General features: G+C 39.7%; 1 protein-coding gene across 1 annotated transcript in view; it reads left to right on the top strand.

Moving 5' to 3' along the window:
- The first annotated feature begins 194 nt into the window (after positions 1–194).
- Positions 195–19,062, top strand: part of LOC127545924 (zinc finger protein OZF-like) — a 115,761-nt gene continuing 96,893 nt past the window's right edge. The window contains exons 1-2 of the mRNA XM_051973440.1: positions 195–437; positions 1,686–1,736. Of these exons, the coding sequence (XP_051829400.1) occupies positions 1,707–1,736 (30 nt within the window). The 5' untranslated portion in view covers positions 195–437; positions 1,686–1,706. The remainder of the gene's footprint in view (positions 438–1,685; positions 1,737–19,062) is intronic.

Here is a 19,062-nt window from a genome sequence, read left to right on the forward strand (position 1 = left end):
TAAGGACTCTCACTGCTCCTCCTACAAAAGTCCTGCCCCTCATTCCCATCACGCAAAGATCCCTTTTCTGCCCTAAACTCCTCCCAAGCTCCAAACTCCACCCCGGAATTTACACTCCACCTGGGCACCCACAGGCTGGTCCTCTCTGACAGCTCCTCCTCCCCAACGCTTCCACCAGCTCCTTCCCTCCCAGACTCACCTCCTTCTGAGCAGAAAGACTAAGGCAAGACAACAAATCCTCTGCTCTGAGGAACTGGAAGCAAACGGCTCTTGGGAAAATGGGGATGCTGGACACTTTTTGTAGCTGTAAATCCAGATTGGATTGTACTGGTTCTCCCACTGTCTTTGTAATTTTTCACCCTCTACAAGCAGGCCAGACCTTAAGGATGTAAAATGTAGCTTTAAAACAATATGAAGAGGAACTGTAAGAAATAAAGGTAACTAATCAGAGGCGCTGGGAAGGAGGAGCTCTCAGAGAGGACCAGCCTGTGGGTGACTGTCCAGGTGGAGTATGAAAGGGGTGTAGGAGGGGGGGAGTGGGGAGTTTAGGGCAGATGAGAGAAGGGGGACCTATGTGGAGGAGTTGTGAGAGTCCTTAAGTCCTGTCCCTGGCTGTGATTGGAAGAAAGAGCTCAAACACCCTGGTAAATGGGCAGGGAAGGACTCTGAGGACCTTGAGGACCCTCCAGAGGGGTTGGAGGAAGTCGGGAAGTCTTGGAGCTGTAATGTCCTTCCTGCCCATCAGATTGTCTTCCCTTCCTGGGGAATTTTGGGCTCTCTCCTTCTCCCTGAGAGCTCAGATCGCTTTGTTTTCTGGAAGCGTGTGTAGCTCCCAGGTAGGTCAGGGCCGGAGTTCCCCACACTTGTTGGTTTCACAGGCAGTCGGGTGCGCCCCTTTAAGCCTTGCTGCTGGATGACCTCCCCACCAATTTCCAAACTTTCTGGCTCCTCCTGCCCAGATTTACCTCCCAGACTTCAGACTTTGCCCCTAGGAATCTGGGAGTCCTGATTTCAGCCTTCTGATCAGGACCCAGGGGTCCCGTCTCCCATTCCCCACCTCATGCTTAGAAAGTCAGATTCTCCTTCAGGCTCACTCCCTTTAGGGATCTTCGAGTCCCGCCTTCCTACCCCCAGGAGCCCACCTTGGACCCAATGACCAAAGCTCTTTCGTCCTCACCATTGACTGAATCTCAGTCTCTTGAGCTGCTTCCTGTCAGGTTCCCTGCTTGTGGCTCCCTGTCTGCACTTTTCCTTTAGGGACGACAAGCCCAAGCTCCACTGGATCGACCCCAAAGTCCTTCCCAGCTCTTTCCCAGGCTCAGCTGACCCTCTGGAACATTTTTGTCTTTCTAGTGGCCTTAATCTAACCTGATCTATATTGGCCTATCTTGCCTCCCAGATCCTACCTCTCCTTCCCTGGCTCCTCTTCTTTGTGAACCCTCAGAACTCAATCCTAGACTAGATTTTGTCTGGACTTTCCAGGTGACTACAGGCTATCTCGTCCTCAGAAAAGCATGGAATTAAAAACCTTAGGTGTGACCTCTGTTATTCAGATCTATTGTAGTTGCTATATTGGTAGGGCCATAAAGGATGGGGACAGTAGGATGCTGTGGTGAAGAAAGTTTAGGAACCAGTTGGAAGAACTTTACAAAATGGAGTTCCTTTGATTACTTTGCTATGTACAGAGGGAGCCTGGAACCAAAAAGATGGACCCTGGGAGCCTCAGACCTCCTCAGGTGAGTGCAGTTCATTCAGATCTGACCAACATGAACAGTCACAAACATTTCCCTTGACATGGTGGATGGTGTGAAGCTGTCAATGCCTTACTTATGGATTGTCTCTTTCTAAAACTGGTTATTAGGTTAATACAGTAGTAACAATGCTGCTCTGATCTTGTGTGTTTTTGATTGATTGACAGATTTTAATTTTAATATCTTATCATTTATACTTGTTTTGAGTTCATTAATTTATTTTTCTATTTTTTAAGAGTTTAGATTTAATTCTAATATATTTAACATGTGTGGGATGTATGAATTATTTTTGCCTATTTACTTTTGTCCACAGAATCTCTATATCTCAGTGGCTAATTTTTATAGACGTTCCATATGTGACAAAGAAATACATATGTTCCTCTGTTGATGCCTATTTAGAAGATGCCATAAGGCCTCCTTCCTTTCTGTACTTTTTCAGTCCTTCCTCCCCCACTTCCCAGGTGGTCTTTTCTTTCCAAATCCATAGAGCTCATCTCCCCAATTCCCATTTTTCTTGTGTGTTCTCCAGCATTTGGCTTTCTTAATGACTCTCTTCTCTAGGATTCCCTGTTCTCTAAGATTTTAGGACATGAATCTTTCTTACCATCTGACCCTTTCTTCTCTGTTTTCTTTTCTGAATATTAGACTCCTCTTTGCTATGGAATATTTGCTTTTTATCCCTTATTCTTCAGCTCCTATCTGTAGAATAGGTCACACTGGACTGCACCCTCCGCTGTAATGCTCTCTGGAACCCATTCTTCCACCCCTTTCCCTTATCTTCTTGGTTTACATCAGTATTCCTCTGTCCCAAACTCCAGCCATTCCATAGTATGAAAAGGTCTATCTCCTAATTTGTAGGATCTTTTCTTTCCAAATTGAATTGTTAAAGGTGACCACTGCCAGCCTGGCAGTTTGTAGCCCTGGGTTTTGTTTTTGGGTTCTGGGTTTGTTTTTTTGGGTGATCTGTGGATTTTTCCCATTGAAATTTCATTTTCTTTGTCCAAAATTTCCTTCATGATTGGGTCCATTTTTAAAAATCCAGTTGTGTCTTTCTGGGGAACTTGTCATCCTTAGGATCTAATTCCATGTGCATGCTGTGTTTCCTTTCAGTGTACTTGCTTTCAGCGAGACAGATTTTCTTTGAATGTTAATTGTAGTTTACTTCACTTGCACCAGGTTGTCCTTCATTTTTTTTTTTTTAATTTCCCTTTCCTGTCTATTCTCTTTTATTTTCTTTGGGAAGAGTAAGTTCTCTATTCCCTTCACTTGGCAATTTACAAAATAAGCCACAGGTCCCAGAAGGATGGACAGGGATCTGGGTGGGAAGGAAGCCCTCAATTCAAAGACAGAGTGGAGAGCTCAGCCAGAAAAGTCCCAAAGTAGAACCAGTGAGAAATGAGGACATAGCTTTCTCCTTCAAAGCAGATCGGGAGTTCATTAGCTCTACTTCATATTGGTCAAGAGGGGCTGTGAGGAGTGTGTAAAAGAAAGAGGTTTGTAGTAGCTTCTCTTGGCGGGGGGGAGGTAAGAAATCAGTTAAGTTATTCATCTGAATGGGATGGGATGAGATCTCTCAGAAAATTGAGTAATGCTCCTGCAACCTCAAAGCTAACACAAGCCCAAGTTTCACCTCCCATAAAATCAAGAGATTTATAGAAAACCCCTCCACACTCCATTGCCAAATCAGATATTACCTAGAAAGGGGAGATTTGGATTAATTGGCTACCTTTTGGTTTCCCAAGCAGATTACCTCAGTTAGATTATAAGGCCTTAAAGCCAGCCAAGGGGTTTAAAGATTAGCAGTGTGAGTGGGGAATTTTTCTTCTGGAGCTGTGTAACTCCTACTCTGGACCTTTGTATCCTGTTCTTTTCACAAATGGACTATTCAGTTGGGGAGACATTTGCTTCTCAGGAGCATGTAATAAATTTTCACTTTGCTCCTAGAGATGTCTCTGTTTTGGGTTAGGGGCATCTCCATCTGGTTTCAGAGAAACCTACTTTGGGGCCATCCTACACTGGTTACTCTCCTTTGGATCAGTCAGCAGGGGCATTCTGACTCTTGGTATCTTATTCCTTGGACTTCTCCTCCCTCCCAGAGCTCCATGTTATTTCCCCTAACTCCAGGCTGCTTCCCAAATCATCTTCTCCTCCTTACATATAACTAACCCTTTCAGGATTTAGCTAGCTAAGTGCTTGGCCCAACCTCATGGTGGGGGGGGGAGGATCCCCTTTCTACTGGGTAATTATGAGTTTCACTGAGGGCCTTGTCTTTCATAGGCTCTCCCACTCGATTTCACATTTACCATTATTGTATCCCTTCATTTGGTCTGTAACCTATTCCCCTCAATAAATCTTCCTTTTCCCGGAGAGAATGGCCGTGGTGAATTCTTCACATGGCTGAGCCCCACTTTTGGTGCCTGCCATTCCTTGGTGACAAACCCCACACTATAACTGGTGTGGTCACTGGTGGCAGTCACACACTAAAAAATGCTTTTGGAAAAATGCAGTCAGACTTACTGACTCTTGTTCCAGGAGCTGACACTGACACTCTGAAATGGTCTTACCTTTAGCAGATCCCTTCTCTGCTTTGTTTCCTGCTATAAATCGAAGGTTAGTATTCCCCTAACCCTAATTCTGAAGTGTCTTTCAGCTCTACATCTCATGACTTTTGGTGCTTTAGGAGTGGGTGACATTCAGGGATGTGGCAGTGAACTTCACCCAGGAGGAGTGGGGCCTCTTGGACCCTCCTCAGAAGGAGATATACAAGGGGGTCATGCTGGAGAATGCCTGGAACCTGCTATCCCTGGGTAAGGACATTTTCTCTGCTAATTCTGAATCTGCAATCAACGGGCATATTATCATTCCCTGGGGTGGAGGGTTGGGGGGGGTGGGGGCAGTACCAGTTGGAATGGAGAAAGTGCTGGTTGGCTGTGTTAAAGCAACTGCATCCCTCCTGGATCTCTTTACATTGGATGATAGAAACTTGAGGGGGTTCTTAGTTGCTCCTGAAGTTATCTCTTACCAATTCTAGGTAACTTCAAGTCTATGAACAAATCCACAAGGAAGCATGGAACTAATCTCAGAGATTATTTTGTCTCACTCTAATTGGATCCAAATTCATCTGCCAAAGCTCTGAAAATGGCTCAGGCAGCTTTTCCTTACATGCCATTACTCTTTGTGATAGGTGTAGTATGTGGAATATTCTTTTAAATAAGCATAAATTTGTTGCCTCTAGCACCTAGTTGTCCCCAGTACGGGAAGTTTGTCCATAATCTTCCTTCTTATTGCCCTCAAATTCTAGTCTAAGTGGTGGGAAGGAAATGGGAGGGAAGAAGCACTTCCTTTTCCAGGTGCTGTGCTGGATGCTTTCTGTACAGCACTGTGGCAACACTGTTGTGTAAGAACAACTTTCAGCAAGTAAGTTGTTATTCTAAGTAACCAAATTTATGAAAAAGCACAAATGAGCAAAGATGCTATTTGCATCCAGAGGAAGAACTGATGACTAAGAATACATAGAGCATAATTTGACACATATGTGTATGTGGATAGATGGATAGATATACCGTGTATATTTCTGTGTAATAGTAGAAATCTCTAGGGTGGGGGCAGGAAAGTGAAGGAAAAACGTTTATAATTTTGTTGTCTGTTTGATAGGAACAGCAAGTTGCATACTACAGATTTACCATTTCATGTTTAATCATCTTTTTTATTTTACTAAATTGTGGAAATGCTTATTTGTAAATAAATATAAAACAAATTATTATGTTTCTTTAACATATTAACCTTGCAAGTTAGGTGATGTTGTTATGCTCATTTGAGAGTTGAGGAAACTGAGGCAAACAGTTTAATAACTTACCAAAGAGTAAACAGCTACTAACTGTCCAAGGCTTAATTTAAGCTCAGGTACTCCTGCCTCCATGCCCATCTCTCCCTCTACTCCCCTACCAGCTCCACCTAATTTCTAGAAAATGGAAACTCTGGAATGAGTCTATCCTATGAAGAAGGGTTCCAGGAATAAGGTCCCTCTTGATCTGGCTCAAGGCTGCTCAGGCCCAAGAACCCTTTGTACCCAGGTATGGGATTAGAACTTTCTGCAACATGGAACCTAAGAGGATAGGAGGTAGGGGCAGAGCATTTGCCTCTTTCTGAGAACACCTTATACAACAGCATGATGGGGCAAACCCTATCACGGGTTACTAGCATTACAAGCACTAGTGGGACCATAGACTCACATGTTTGAATGTAATTGGGCAAACCTCAAAATGGAGCTGCTCTAGATCCTCACCCCATTCCCAAAAGAGAACTAAATTTCAAGCTTCTCTCCTTCATTCCTAACTGCTTTCCATGCCCAGGGCTTCCAGTTCACAGAGAAGATGTGATCTCTTATTTTGAGCAAAGGGAAGTACCCTGGATGCTGCACCCAGAAGGCCTGAGGAGCTGCTCTCCAGGTGAGTGAGGAGAAGCGGGGACATGAGAGTTGTGCTTACAAGAGACTTCTAGGAGCCATCATGAAGTGAAAGCTTGGTTTGGGGGAGGAAGAGCAGCCTTGGAATATTTTCAGATATGTTTTGGCAGTGGCTTCCTGGACTAGTCATTGAATCTCAGTTTCCCATCTATAAAATGAGTGGCTTGCACTCCATGGCCTTGTGGGTGCGAACTCCCAGTGATCATCTGTGGTCCTATAAGAGTCATTGCTTGGAATCTGGGGCAATGGAATTCTCCTGAAGGAGCCAAAAGGGCTCAGGCTGTCCGAGTGAGCCATTTCTTAGGACTTTGAGTCAGAAAAATTATATGCCTGCTCCATGCTGGGCTCTGGGCTAAGTACCAGGAACAGAAAGAGATGCAAGGGACATCTGCTCTCATGGAGGTCACAGACTGTGGGGCAGACAATCTACCAGCAACTATGTAGAAACCCACTCTGGATCAGGAAAATTGTTTAAATTTAGTGCCTTAGGAAGTCACTAATTAGTGAGGATAATAGTGGTTTAATGAGAGCACAATTGGGGAGGAAACAGTCAACATGAAATAAAACAGTGAGCATTTGTAAGGTACCTACTGGGTGTCATGCACTAGATAAATATGATCTCATTTTATCCTCATGAGAACACCAAGACTTAGGTGCTAGAATCAGGCTCATTTTAGATATAAAGAAACTGAGGAAAACACAGATTCTGTAATTGAGTAACAAATTTCTGAGAAGGGATGAAAACTTGGATCTTACAGGTTCAAGGCCCTATCCACAATTTTTCCACTGTAGCACCAACTCTATTCTGATTCTGAAACAAATATGATGAAAATGGTCACAGATGTGGAAAATAGAAGAATTAGACAAGCTCTCTTGGAGAGCTGGAATTTCACTTTTAAAAATTCCAACCAGCAAAATTATTTGCTAATTATTATTAAAAAGATTTATATTTCTATTGACTCATGACAAGTATTGTATTAATAATAATGTACACAAATTTATTCACAGGTCACTTGCAAATATTGCTTTTTTATTTTTTGGTAATAATGTTTAATAATGCAAGGCAACCTTTAAATAGATAGAATTTCTTCAGATGATACTGTTTTTTTTCTAGCACTTGTAAAGTGGCTACATTATCACTGACCAACCTATATTGCCAACCAATTCTTTTGAGAAACTGCCAGATAGAAGAAGAGTAACATAAATAGAGGATATGCTCAAATTAGAAAATGATCTTAGCATTTCATTGAGTGGCATTTCAAGGTCCATGTTTGTAGAAAGGTTGTAGACTTCCATTACAGTTTCATGATGGCTTCTACTGTGTATTGCTAGGGACCATGGTTTTCAGGTAGCCTGCCCTCACTGCTGCAAGAATTAAAAGCCAGATAATATCTAGATCTGCTAGTTACTGGTTTGAGGAGATGTGATTACTTGGTAATCCAAGAATGAGAGAACTAATTCTAATGCAATGAGAGACAGCCATCAAGAGTCTTTTCATGCCTATGGCTATTTGGACTTGAATGTCCAACCTTCCTGGACTTTTGGAAGCAATTTAATGTCAAGTTGAGAAACTGAAAGATGTTGCACTTAGAAGCCCTCAGAGTTTGATGTAATCACTGCATGTTCCCCCAAAGCAGCATATTTCTAATCATGATAATTTGAAATCACTGCAGAAAGATAGTTGTTAAGGTAGATTGATGCACATACATGTTGTCCCAGTACTGAAATATTTTGGCGTCAAATCCTTCTAGTAAATTTTTTTTTAAAATGTGTTAGTTAAATGTATAAGACTGCCTGCCATCTAGGGAAAGGGTGGAAGGCTGGAAGGGAAAAGTCATAACAGAAATGAGTGCAAGGGATAATGTTGTAAAAAATTACCCATGCATATATTTTGTCAATAAAAAGTTATAATAATAAAAAAAATTGTGTTAGTTAAAAGGATAAGTGGGGAATCTATGTTAATTGTTTAAAAAAGAATAATTAATATCTACATAAAAAATAATAGATCAGAACAAAATCATTTATGCCATAGATAAAATATGAAAAATCAACATGTAAAAAACAATAGTGTTAATATTCTGAATGACCTTAGATAATGTAATAGAAAAATAAAATTGAAAGTGATCACCAGAAAGTGACAGAAAAATTGACAGTGGAGTTAACTTGTCAAGTACAGTAGGCAGAGCATGCCCATTCACAGGGGGTAAATTCCAGTTTTAGCTGCTGGGATTTGGGTCAAGTCACTCAATCATTTTTAGCTGATGACCCGAGCTGTGCACCTAGTGAGCTTAAAGGCACTTCCTGTGTTGTCTCAGGTTTGCTGTAAGGATCCAATGTATTAGGGCATGAAGCACAGTAGAAATTAAATCATCCTTGGGATGTGAGGTAATGGGATTTTTAAGTTGTTGATTCTGCCCATTTCAGATTTTGCTCTTTATGTCAGGAAATAGAGAATAACTGAGTTTCTGTTGTACTGATATAGGGAAGGGGAAATAAATGTGTGGGTCTGAGGGTGCCTCTATGAGCACTTATTGTAAAGGGCTGAAACTGAGCAGATATACTTGGACAACTGAGCACTTAAGGCTAATTACTTATTGGATAATGCTCTATTAGCCTATGCTTGGAAAATGGCCTGCTCCACTATTCTGTGCTGGCTCAATCTGTGGATATATACAAAGAATTGTAAGAGGGATTAGAGGATGGAGTAAGACAAGTGAGAGCTACTTTTTGGGTGTGGAGAGAGAGAAAGAAGGTGTGGAGATTCTTGTGTCCTGCTTGTAACTGCTACCCCAAAAGAACAAGAATAAAGATCAAGGACTTTTGCTTATCCCGACTCCGGCTGATTCTAAGGTATCCAAGGTGCTAACTTGGCCTTCACAACTTGTGTGCATGCGTGTGTGTGTGTGTGTGTGTGTGTGTGTGTGTAATGTCTATATTTGTTTTATTCTTTGTTGTCTTTTTTTTCCCAGAAAGAGAGATCAGATTTGAAATGAAGGAATGTACTACAAAGCAAAGCCTTTCTGTGGTAGAAATTCTCAAATCAAGATTCATCAGTGATGGTCCTGCTAACTTCACTTGGCAAGAGATCTGTGATGAACCTGAGAAAATTGAAGAGAAATCTTATGAAAATAATCGAAGTGGAAAGGCTTTCACAGAAAGTGGAGCTCTTACTAGACATTTACAGAGAATTTATATTGGAAAGAAACATTATGAAAGTAAACCATGTAGAAAGGCTTTTGAAGAAAGGGGAGCTCTTACTACACATCAGAGAATCCACACTGGAGATAAACCTTATGAATGTAACAAATGTGGAAAGGCTTATAGAAAACAGGGGTTTCTTATTAGACATCAAAGAGTCCACACTGGGGAAAAACCTTCTGGATGTAAGCAATGTGGAAAAGCTTTTATGGAAAGGGGAGCTCTTACTAAACATGAGAGAGTCCAGACTACACAGAAACTTTATAAATGTAACCAATGTGGAAAGACTTTCAAATATAAGCAGATTCTTCCTCTACATGAGAGAATCCACACTGGAGAGAAACCTTATAAATGTAATCAGTGTGGAAAGACTTTTAGGCAAAAGGGAGCTCTTACTGTACATCAGAGAATCCACACTGGAGAGAAACCTTATGAATGTAACCAATGTGGAAAGACTTTCAAATATAAACAGATTCTTCCTCTACATGAGAGAATCCACACTGGAGAGAAACCTTATAAATGTAACCAGTGTGGAAAAACTTTTACACAAAAGGGAACTCTTACTGTACATCAGAGGATCCACACTGGAGAGAAACCTTATGAGTGTAACAAATGTGAAAAGGCTTTTAGAAAACGGGGAGATCTTACTGGACATCAGAAGATTCACACTGGAGAGAAGCCTTATGAATGTAATCAGTGTGGAAAGACTTTCAAATATAAGCATAGTCTTCCTCTACATCAGAGGATCCACACTGGAGAGAAGCCTTATAAATGTAACCAGTGTGGAAAGGCTTTTAGAAAAAAGGAAACTCTTATTGTACACCAGAGAATCCACACTGAAGAAAAACCTTATAAATGTAACCAGTGTGGAAAGACTTTTAGACAAAAGGGAGGTCTTACTGTACATGAGAGAATCCACATAGGAGAGAAACCTTATGAATATAACCTATGTAGAAAAGTCTTTGCAGGAAGTGAGGGTTTTACTGGACATCAGAGCATCCACACTGGAGAAAAACCTTATGAATGTAACCAGTGTGAAAAAACTTTTCTTTATAAGTCTAGTCTTTCTATGCATCAGAGAATCCACACTGGAGAAAATCCTTATGAATGCAACCAGTGTGGAAAGGCTTTTAGAAAAAGGAATTATCTTACTATACATCAGAGAATCCACACTAGAGAGAATCCTTATGAATGTAAGCAATGTGGAAAGACTTTCAGCAATAAGGGATATTTTACTATACATCAGAGAATCCACACTGGTGAGAAACCTTATGAATGTAACCAGTGTGGAAAGGCTTTCAGTTATAAGAAAGTTCTTACTGAACATCAAAGAATCCATACTGGGGCAAAACCTTATAAATGTAACCAATGTGGAAAGGATTTTAGAAAAAGAGGAGGTCTTATTGTACATCAGAGAATCCACACTGGGGAGAAGCCTTATAAATGTACCCAGTGTGGAAAGGCTTTTGCAGAAAGGGGAACTCTTACTCGACATCAGAGAATCCACACTGGAGAGAAACCTTATGAATGCAAGCAGTGTGGACAGGCTTTTATGAGAAAGGAATCTCTTACTGTACATCAAAGAATCCACACTGGAGAAAAACCTTATAAAATTAACCAATATGGAAAGGCTTTTGCAAAAAAGGGAGTTCTTACTATTACTTAATATTAACTTTTGAGGATCCATTTTGAAACCTGCAATTTTACTTAAGCTATTGGTCAGGTTAGTTTGAGTTCTTCTTTACCTGTCTTTATTCCTTTAATTCCTCTTTTGTCTTACTGCTATTGCTAGTATTTTTAGAAAAGTACGGTGAGTAATCATCATGGCTTTTATTGGAAAAGCTTCCAGTCCTATTTCCTGTGATATTTTTGGATTTAGATAGATGTTTTTATGATATTGAAAATAGTCCCACCAGGCTGATACTTCTCATTATAGTTTTACCATCAGAGACTGGTGCTTTGCTGAAAGCCTCTTTATCTATTGAAAGTGCTGTGTGGTTTTGGACAGTTTGGTTAGGATATGGTTAATTATGTTCATTGTATTCCTAATGTATCCTTGCATCCCTGGTTTAAATCCCACTTGCCACTGCCTAGAAGTTACTTTGTGGAGGTAGAAAAAATGATAGCAAAATTCAGCTGGAAAGACAAAAGGTCAAGAATTTCAAGGGGATTAATGGAAAAAATGCAGAGGAATGTGGCTTAGTCACACTAGACCTAAAACAATTATAAAGTAGCTGTCATCAAAACTCTTTGGTACTGGCCAAAAAAAGTGTTCAATGAACCCAAGCTTTTGGGGGGTCATTATTTCACAAGAATTGCTAAGAAAGTTGAAAAGTAGTATGGCAGAAACTAGGCATTGATCAGCATCTAACATCCTCTATCCAGGTCTGTCCAAGTTCATGATCCGAGGTCCTCAAACTTTTTAAATGGGGGGCCAGTTCACTGTCCCTCAGACTGTTGGAGGGCCGGACTATTGTAAAAACAAAAACTTTCTTTTGTGGGCCTTTAAATAAAGAAACTTCATAGCCCTGGGTGAGGGGGATAATCGTCCTCAACTGCCGCATCTGGTCTGCGGGCTGTAGTTTGAGGACCCCTGATGTAGACATAAACATCTTATAATATATAAGCAAATTAAGAGAATGAGGAATAGTCCAACTGTCAGATCTGTGGAGAAAGGAGGAATTTATGGCCAAAGAAGAACAAGAGAACATTATAAATTGCAAAACAATAATTTTGATTACATTAAATTAAAGCTTTTTTGCAAAAATAAAATGAATGCACCCAAGATTAGAAGGGAAACAGAATGTACTATTTTTACAGCTAGTGTTTATAGCCAAATTAACTAGAAAGCATATAAGAAGAAAAGTCACTGTCTGCATCCAGAGAAAGAAATGAAAGAACAATGATATGTGTGTGTGTGTGTGTATGTATGTGTGTGTGTGTGTGTGTGTGTGTAGTGATGGCTTTGGATTCATGCTTAATTGTATTTGAGGGAGGCAGAGTTACACAATGTCATGATGCTCACTCAGAAGTCACCACCATCCAGTGACAGGACGGAGTCAGGGTGATGGGTAATGATTTGATTTATTGTGTCTTCAATGTCTAACCAATGTCTAAGCTTTCCACAATGTCTGTGTCAGCCTTCATGTCCAGTGGAATGAATTGTTTTCACCTGCCCATTCTACCAGGAGTAGGTTTTACATGCCTAGGGTGGACACCCTTCCCTACAACTTACCCTAGGTTTGGAAACTCTTTGGTGGTCCTCAGCCTGGTTTAACCCCTCTGGCCAGAGTTTACCAGGATATGGCCTCTGTGCATGCTCCAGCTCCTTGAAGTTACAGGTGAGAATTGGGGGATCAGGTGGCCACCAAAGGTGAAAAGCAGCCCCTGTCAAGGGCTTGGAAGTCTGCACACCAGAGTCTTCCCTGAACACACTCTACTCCATATCTACATATGTATACATGTACACACACAGAATCTCACATGTAGAGAGCCACAGACAATGGGGGAACTCTAGGTGAGGTATAAGATCCTTCAGCCCAGAGGGAACCTGCTGACAATGTCTGGTTCCGTTCTCATATCCCTTTGGGGCTTCTCACCCTTCCTGAGAAGGGGCACGTGACAACCTGTGTTCTATTTGAAACAGATACATGCAGTAAGAGGCATTTACATATTAATAGCAGGGTGCTTATAGTTAGTACATGCTCAGTGTGCTGTAGTGATGTAATTGTACTAAGATACTGAGAGAACTTGAAATAAATGGACTCCATGTTTGACCATCCATGTGAGTCCATGCCTCATCACTCCACTAAGACCAAGGACTCTGACTGGTCCTGAGATTCTCCAGAGAGCTAGTCCGGATGGTATATTTTGGCGCCTCAGCATGGAGGCTCTAGAAAACACACTACACTCACAATTTTTTATGTAATGCTAGTTATCCCTAGAGTGGGAAATTGAGGAAAGGTTAGGAGGAAAAAAATTACATCTTAATTTTCCTGTCTATTTGAAAGGAATAGAAAGTTGTAGTATAATAGATTTAGAGTTTCATGTGGCAATCATCCTTTTTATTGTATGGTTATGGAAATGCTTATTTTATTATATAAATGAAAAATAAAACTAAATAATGCAACTCTATTCTCACAGTAACCTTTGAAATTAGTTGATATACCCATTTGAGAGGTGAAGAAACTGAGATACACAGTTTAAGTGACTCACATAACTAAGAACTCTCTGAGGCTTGATTTAAACTCAGACACACCTGACTATTGCCCAGGTCTCTCTCCACTGCATGACCAGCTCCATATAATTTCTAGATAATGGAAACTATGCATCAAGTCCATCCTTCTATGGAGAAGGGGCCCTAAGACCAGACTGTCTTATTCTAGTTTCCGGTTGATCAGGCTCATAGCTTCTCTGGTCCAATAACTCTTTTATGCAGTTTTTGTGAGGTTACAAGTTTCTGCCGGAATGGGGTATAACTGGATGAGGTCGGGGAGTGGAGGGTTTGGTTCCTTCTCAGAACAAGCTGTATAGCAGGATAATGTGGTACACCCTATTTTGGATTATTTCCATTACAAATATTAATGGGTGAACATGGACTCATGTGTGAACATAATGAGGTGAATCTCAAAATGGAGCAGCTCTGGCTCCTCAAACCTTTCCGTAAAGAGAACTAAATTACAAACTTCTCTCCTTCATTCCTAACTGATTTCCAGGCCCAGGACTTCCAGTTCCCAGAGAAGCTGTGAACTTTTATTTTAAGTAAAGGGAAGTACCGTGGTTGCCAGATCAAGAAGCTGCCCTCCAGGTGAGTGAGGTGAAAGCAGGGACATGAGAGTTGGAATTATAAGAGACCTGTAAGTATTGTTATAAGGGACGTGCCAGGTGCAGGGGAGAAATAGCTTCCTTAGAATTCCTTTTCAGATATTTCATGGCAGGGGTGTCCTGGGCTATTCACCGAATCTCCCTTTTCCCAATCTGCAAAATAAAGAAGTTGGATTCCATGATATTAGCTCTGGTCATTGTTTATAATTCGGGGACAGAAAAGTCTCTTTATAGTGTCAAAAGGGATTAATTAGGCTATGGAAGATGAGCTCTTTCTCATCTTCTTTGTTTTCACAGGTTACAGACTGGTGGGGCAAACAATACACCAACAAGAACCCACTTTGTGTAGAAACCCACTTCGAATTGGATAAATTGGAACTAAATGTAGTGCCTCACTAATTAGTAAAGATAATAATGTTTTAAAAAGAGCAGAATTGAGGAGGAAATAGTCAGAGTCCAAAAAAGTAATAGTATTTACATAGTGCCTGTCATTATGTATCATGCTCTGTATAAATATTGTCTCATTTTAGCCTCATGAAAACTCTAGGAATTAGGTGCTATTATTGTGTACATTTATAGATTAAAGAAACTGAATAAAACAGAGCCTGTGACTTACCGAGGATCACAAGACTAGCAAGTTTGTCTAATGCAATTGAAACTTAGGGCTTTGTGATTGATATTCCACTATTCTATCCAGTGCACCACCATTTGTATTCTGGATTTTAACCTGAATAAGGTGAAAATGCTCACACATCTTTGAGGCAGAAAATAGAAGAATTGGACAAGTTCCCATTGAGAAATGGAAATTCATTTTTTTTCTAACCAGTCAAAATGAATTGCAAATGACAGTTTACAAGATTTACTTTTTCTTCTTTTTAAATAATTTTATTTTCAAAATACACAGAAAGATAGTTTTCAGCATTGACCCTGCAAAACTTTGTCTTCCAAATTTTTCTACTTCCCTTCCCCGCTCCCCTCCGCTAGATAGCAAATGATCCAATGTATGTTAAACATATGCAATTCTTCTAGTCATATTTCCACATTTATCATTCAGCACATGAAAAATCAGATCAAAAAGGGAAAAAAATTAGAAAAAAAAGCAAGCAAACACCAACAAAAATGGTGAAAATGGTGGTGGTCCACATTCAGTCCACATAGTCCTCTCTGACTGGAGATGGCTCTATCACAAGTCTATTGGAATTGTCTTAAACTATCTCATTGTTGAAAAGAGCTATGTGTAAGGTTCTGCTTAGCTTTCTGGAGGTCTCAGGACCAGCCTTGTTCTCCGCAGAATAATCACCAGGAGAATAGTCAGTGATAAAGTCCAAAGTCTTTATTATCTCCTTCACAGTCTGTTTCCTTCTCTTGGGGCCTGGGCTAGCTTTCTAGAGACCCTCCAGAATGGGTCTTGGTTTCAGTGCAGGAGGCAGGAGAGTCACCAGGAGGGTCTCTATCTTGAAGTCTGTCCCTGGCTGAGTTTGTCCCCAGCTTATATACTCTATTACAATTATATCATTATAGTATTTTGAGTATAAACCAATCATTATATCACTAGGAAACCATTATTTGTTGTAAGATTAAATCATACTGAACTAGAGAACTCACATACTAAACTAGATAACCATTGTCTTATCAATTCCACTGAATTAACACCTTCTTGTAGGATTAAATTAATCATACTGTATAGAGGACTGAAACTCTGAAAAGGTTTACTTGAATCAGGCAGCAGAGCACTTAAGGCTAATTACCTATTTGATATGAGATAATGGTTCTATATATATATATTTAGATGAAATAGTGATGTGATGGCTCTCCTCATCACTGGTGCTTACTGAATGTGTGGTAGTGAAGTAACCATAGGCAGGGATTGGAGGACTGAGGGAGAGGGTCAGAGTCACTCTGCAGAAGGATGAGGAGGAGATTTCAGGCTCCAGACTCCAGAGTCCAATATTGCACAAATGTAGGTCCTTTTCCCTTTTTATGTTCTCTTTGGGATACAGACCCATCAATGACACTGCTGGATCAAAAAGTCTGGAAAGTTTTATACTCTTTAGGAATAGTTCCAAATTGCTCTCCAGAATCAGTTCACAATTCCATCAATGATACCTCGTGTCTTTGATTTCCCATTTCCTCTCCAACATTTGTGATTTTTTTTCCTGTCACCTTATCCAAGTGTTGTATTAATTTATGTTTCTCTAGTCAAGAGTTATTTAGAACATTTTTTATTTTTACAAAACTAGAAATGGCTCTAATTTCTTTGTCTGAAAATTGTTCTTATCCTTTGACCATTTATGAATTGGGAAATGCCTTGAATTCTTATAAATTTCAATTGATCCTCTATAGATTTTAGAAATAAGGAAGTTATTTCTGCAACCCTAGCTACAAAATTTCCCCCCAGCTTATTGCTTCCCTTCTATTCTTGGCTGCAATTGGTTTTGTTTATGCAAAAAATTTTTAATTTAATGCAATCAAGATTATTCAATTTGCCTTTCATAATGCTGTCTAGTTCCTCTTTGATCATAAATTCCTCCTTTCTCCACAGATCTGAAAGATAGACTATCCCATCTTCATCTAATTTGCTTATATTATCATTCATTATGTCTAAATCACGGATCTATTTGGCCTTATCTTGACAGAAAGAGTTAGATGTTGGTGAATGCCTTGGTTCTACCATACTATTTCAAGTTTTCCCAGCAATTTTTGTCAAATAGTAAATTCCTTTCCCAGAAGCTAGAATCTTTGGTTTATCAAACACTAGATTTCTATGATCACTGATTATTGTGGCTTGTGAATCTAACCTGTTCCACATATCATTAGTCTCTATTTCTTACCCAGTACCAAATGATTGTGATGACACTTTAGATCTGATGCACCTAGGCCACCTTCCTTTGCTTTTTTTTTTTTTCCATTAATTCCTTGAAATTCATGACCTTTTGTTCTTCCATGTGAATATTGCAATTATTTTTTCTGGTTCTATAAAGTAATTTCTTGTAGTTTGATTGGTATGGCACTGAATAAGTAGATTAATTTAGGCAGAATTGTTATTTATATTATATTAGCTTGGCCTACCCATGAGTACTTGATATTCTTCCAATTGTTTAGATGTAACCTTATTTGTGTGAATTAAGACAACTCTGAGATTTCACTACACACTTCTCAGATTGACTAAGATGACAGGAAAAGATAATGCTGAATATTGGAGGGGATGTGGGAAAACTAGGACAGTGATACATTGTTGGTGGAGTTGTGAATACATCCAGCCATTCTGGAGATCAATTTGGAACTATGCTTAAAAAGTTATCAAATTATGCATACCCTTTGATCCAGCAGTGTTTCTATTGGGCTTATACCCCAAAGAGATACTAAAAAAGGGAAAAGGACCTGTATGTGCCATAATGTTTGTGGCAGCTCTCTTTGTAGTGGCCAGAAAATGGAAACTGAGTAGATGCCTATCAATTGGAGAATAGTTGGGTAAATTGCGGTATATGAATGTTATGGAATATTATTGTTCTGTAAGAAATGACCAGCAGGATGATTTCAAGGATGCCTGGAGAGACTTACATGGACTGATGCTGAGTGAAGTGAGCAGGACCAGGAGGTCATTATATACTTCAACAACAATACTATATGATGATCAATTCTTGATGGACATGGCCCTCTTCAACAATGAGATGAACCAAATCAGTTCCATTTGTTCAATAATGAAAAGAACCAGCTACACTCAGTGAAAGAACTCTGAGAAATGAGTGTGAACCCACTACATAGCATTTCCAATCCCTCTGTATTTGCTTGCATTTTTGATTTTCTTCTCAGGTTAATTTTACCTGTAAAATAATTGTATGGATATGTATACATATATTGTATTTAACATATATTTTAACATATTTAACATGTATTGGTCTACCTGCTATCTGGGGGAGTGGGTGGGGGAGAAGGAGGAGAAAAGTTGGAACAGAAGGTTTTGCAAGGGTCAATGCTGAAAAATTACCCATGCATATATCTTGTAAATAAAAAGCTATAATAATAATTTTTTAAAAAAATGAGTGGGTTGCACACTATGGCCTTGTTGATCCGGACTTCCAGTGATCATTTGTGATCCTATAAGAAGTTATTGTTTGGAATTTGGAAAGTGCCTGCTACCTGCCAGGCTCTAGGCTAAGTACCAGGAACAAAAAGAGATGCAAGGGATATCTGTTCTCATGGAGGTCACAGAATGGTGGGCAGACAGCCTACCAGCAACTATGTAGAAACCCACTGTGGACCAGACAAATTGGAAAACTTTAATGCCTTACTAGGTCACTAATTAGTGAGAATAGTGGTTTAAAGACAGCACCACTGGGGAGGAAATAGTCAAAATGAAATAAAGTAATGAATTTTTATACAGCACCTCCTGTGTGTCATGCACTGTATAAATATGGTCTCATTATATCCTCATGAGAACCCTAGGACTTAGGTGGGATTATTAGGCCCATTTTTACCAATAAAGAAACTGAGGAAAACAGACTGCCTGTTACTTGACTAGCAAGGAATTTCACTGAAAGTGCCAAAAAGGCACTACCAGTTAAAATTAATTGTTAATTACTGTTAAAAGATTTATATTTCTGTTGAGTCATGACAAGTGTTTCATTAAAAGATCAATTTACTCAAAGGTCAATTGCAAATATTGATTTATAGACTTGTGTTTTTTAAAATAATGTTTAATATACAAAACAACCTTTAAAAGCATAAAATTTCTTCAGATATTACTTTTTCCCTACATTTTGTAAAGTGGCAACACTATCACTGAAACACTACTGATAGACCAACCCATGTTACCAACAAGTT

Source organism: Antechinus flavipes, chromosome 1, assembly GCF_016432865.1.
Source record: "Antechinus flavipes isolate AdamAnt ecotype Samford, QLD, Australia chromosome 1, AdamAnt_v2, whole genome shotgun sequence".
Lineage (NCBI taxonomy): Eukaryota > Metazoa > Chordata > Mammalia > Dasyuromorphia > Dasyuridae > Antechinus > Antechinus flavipes.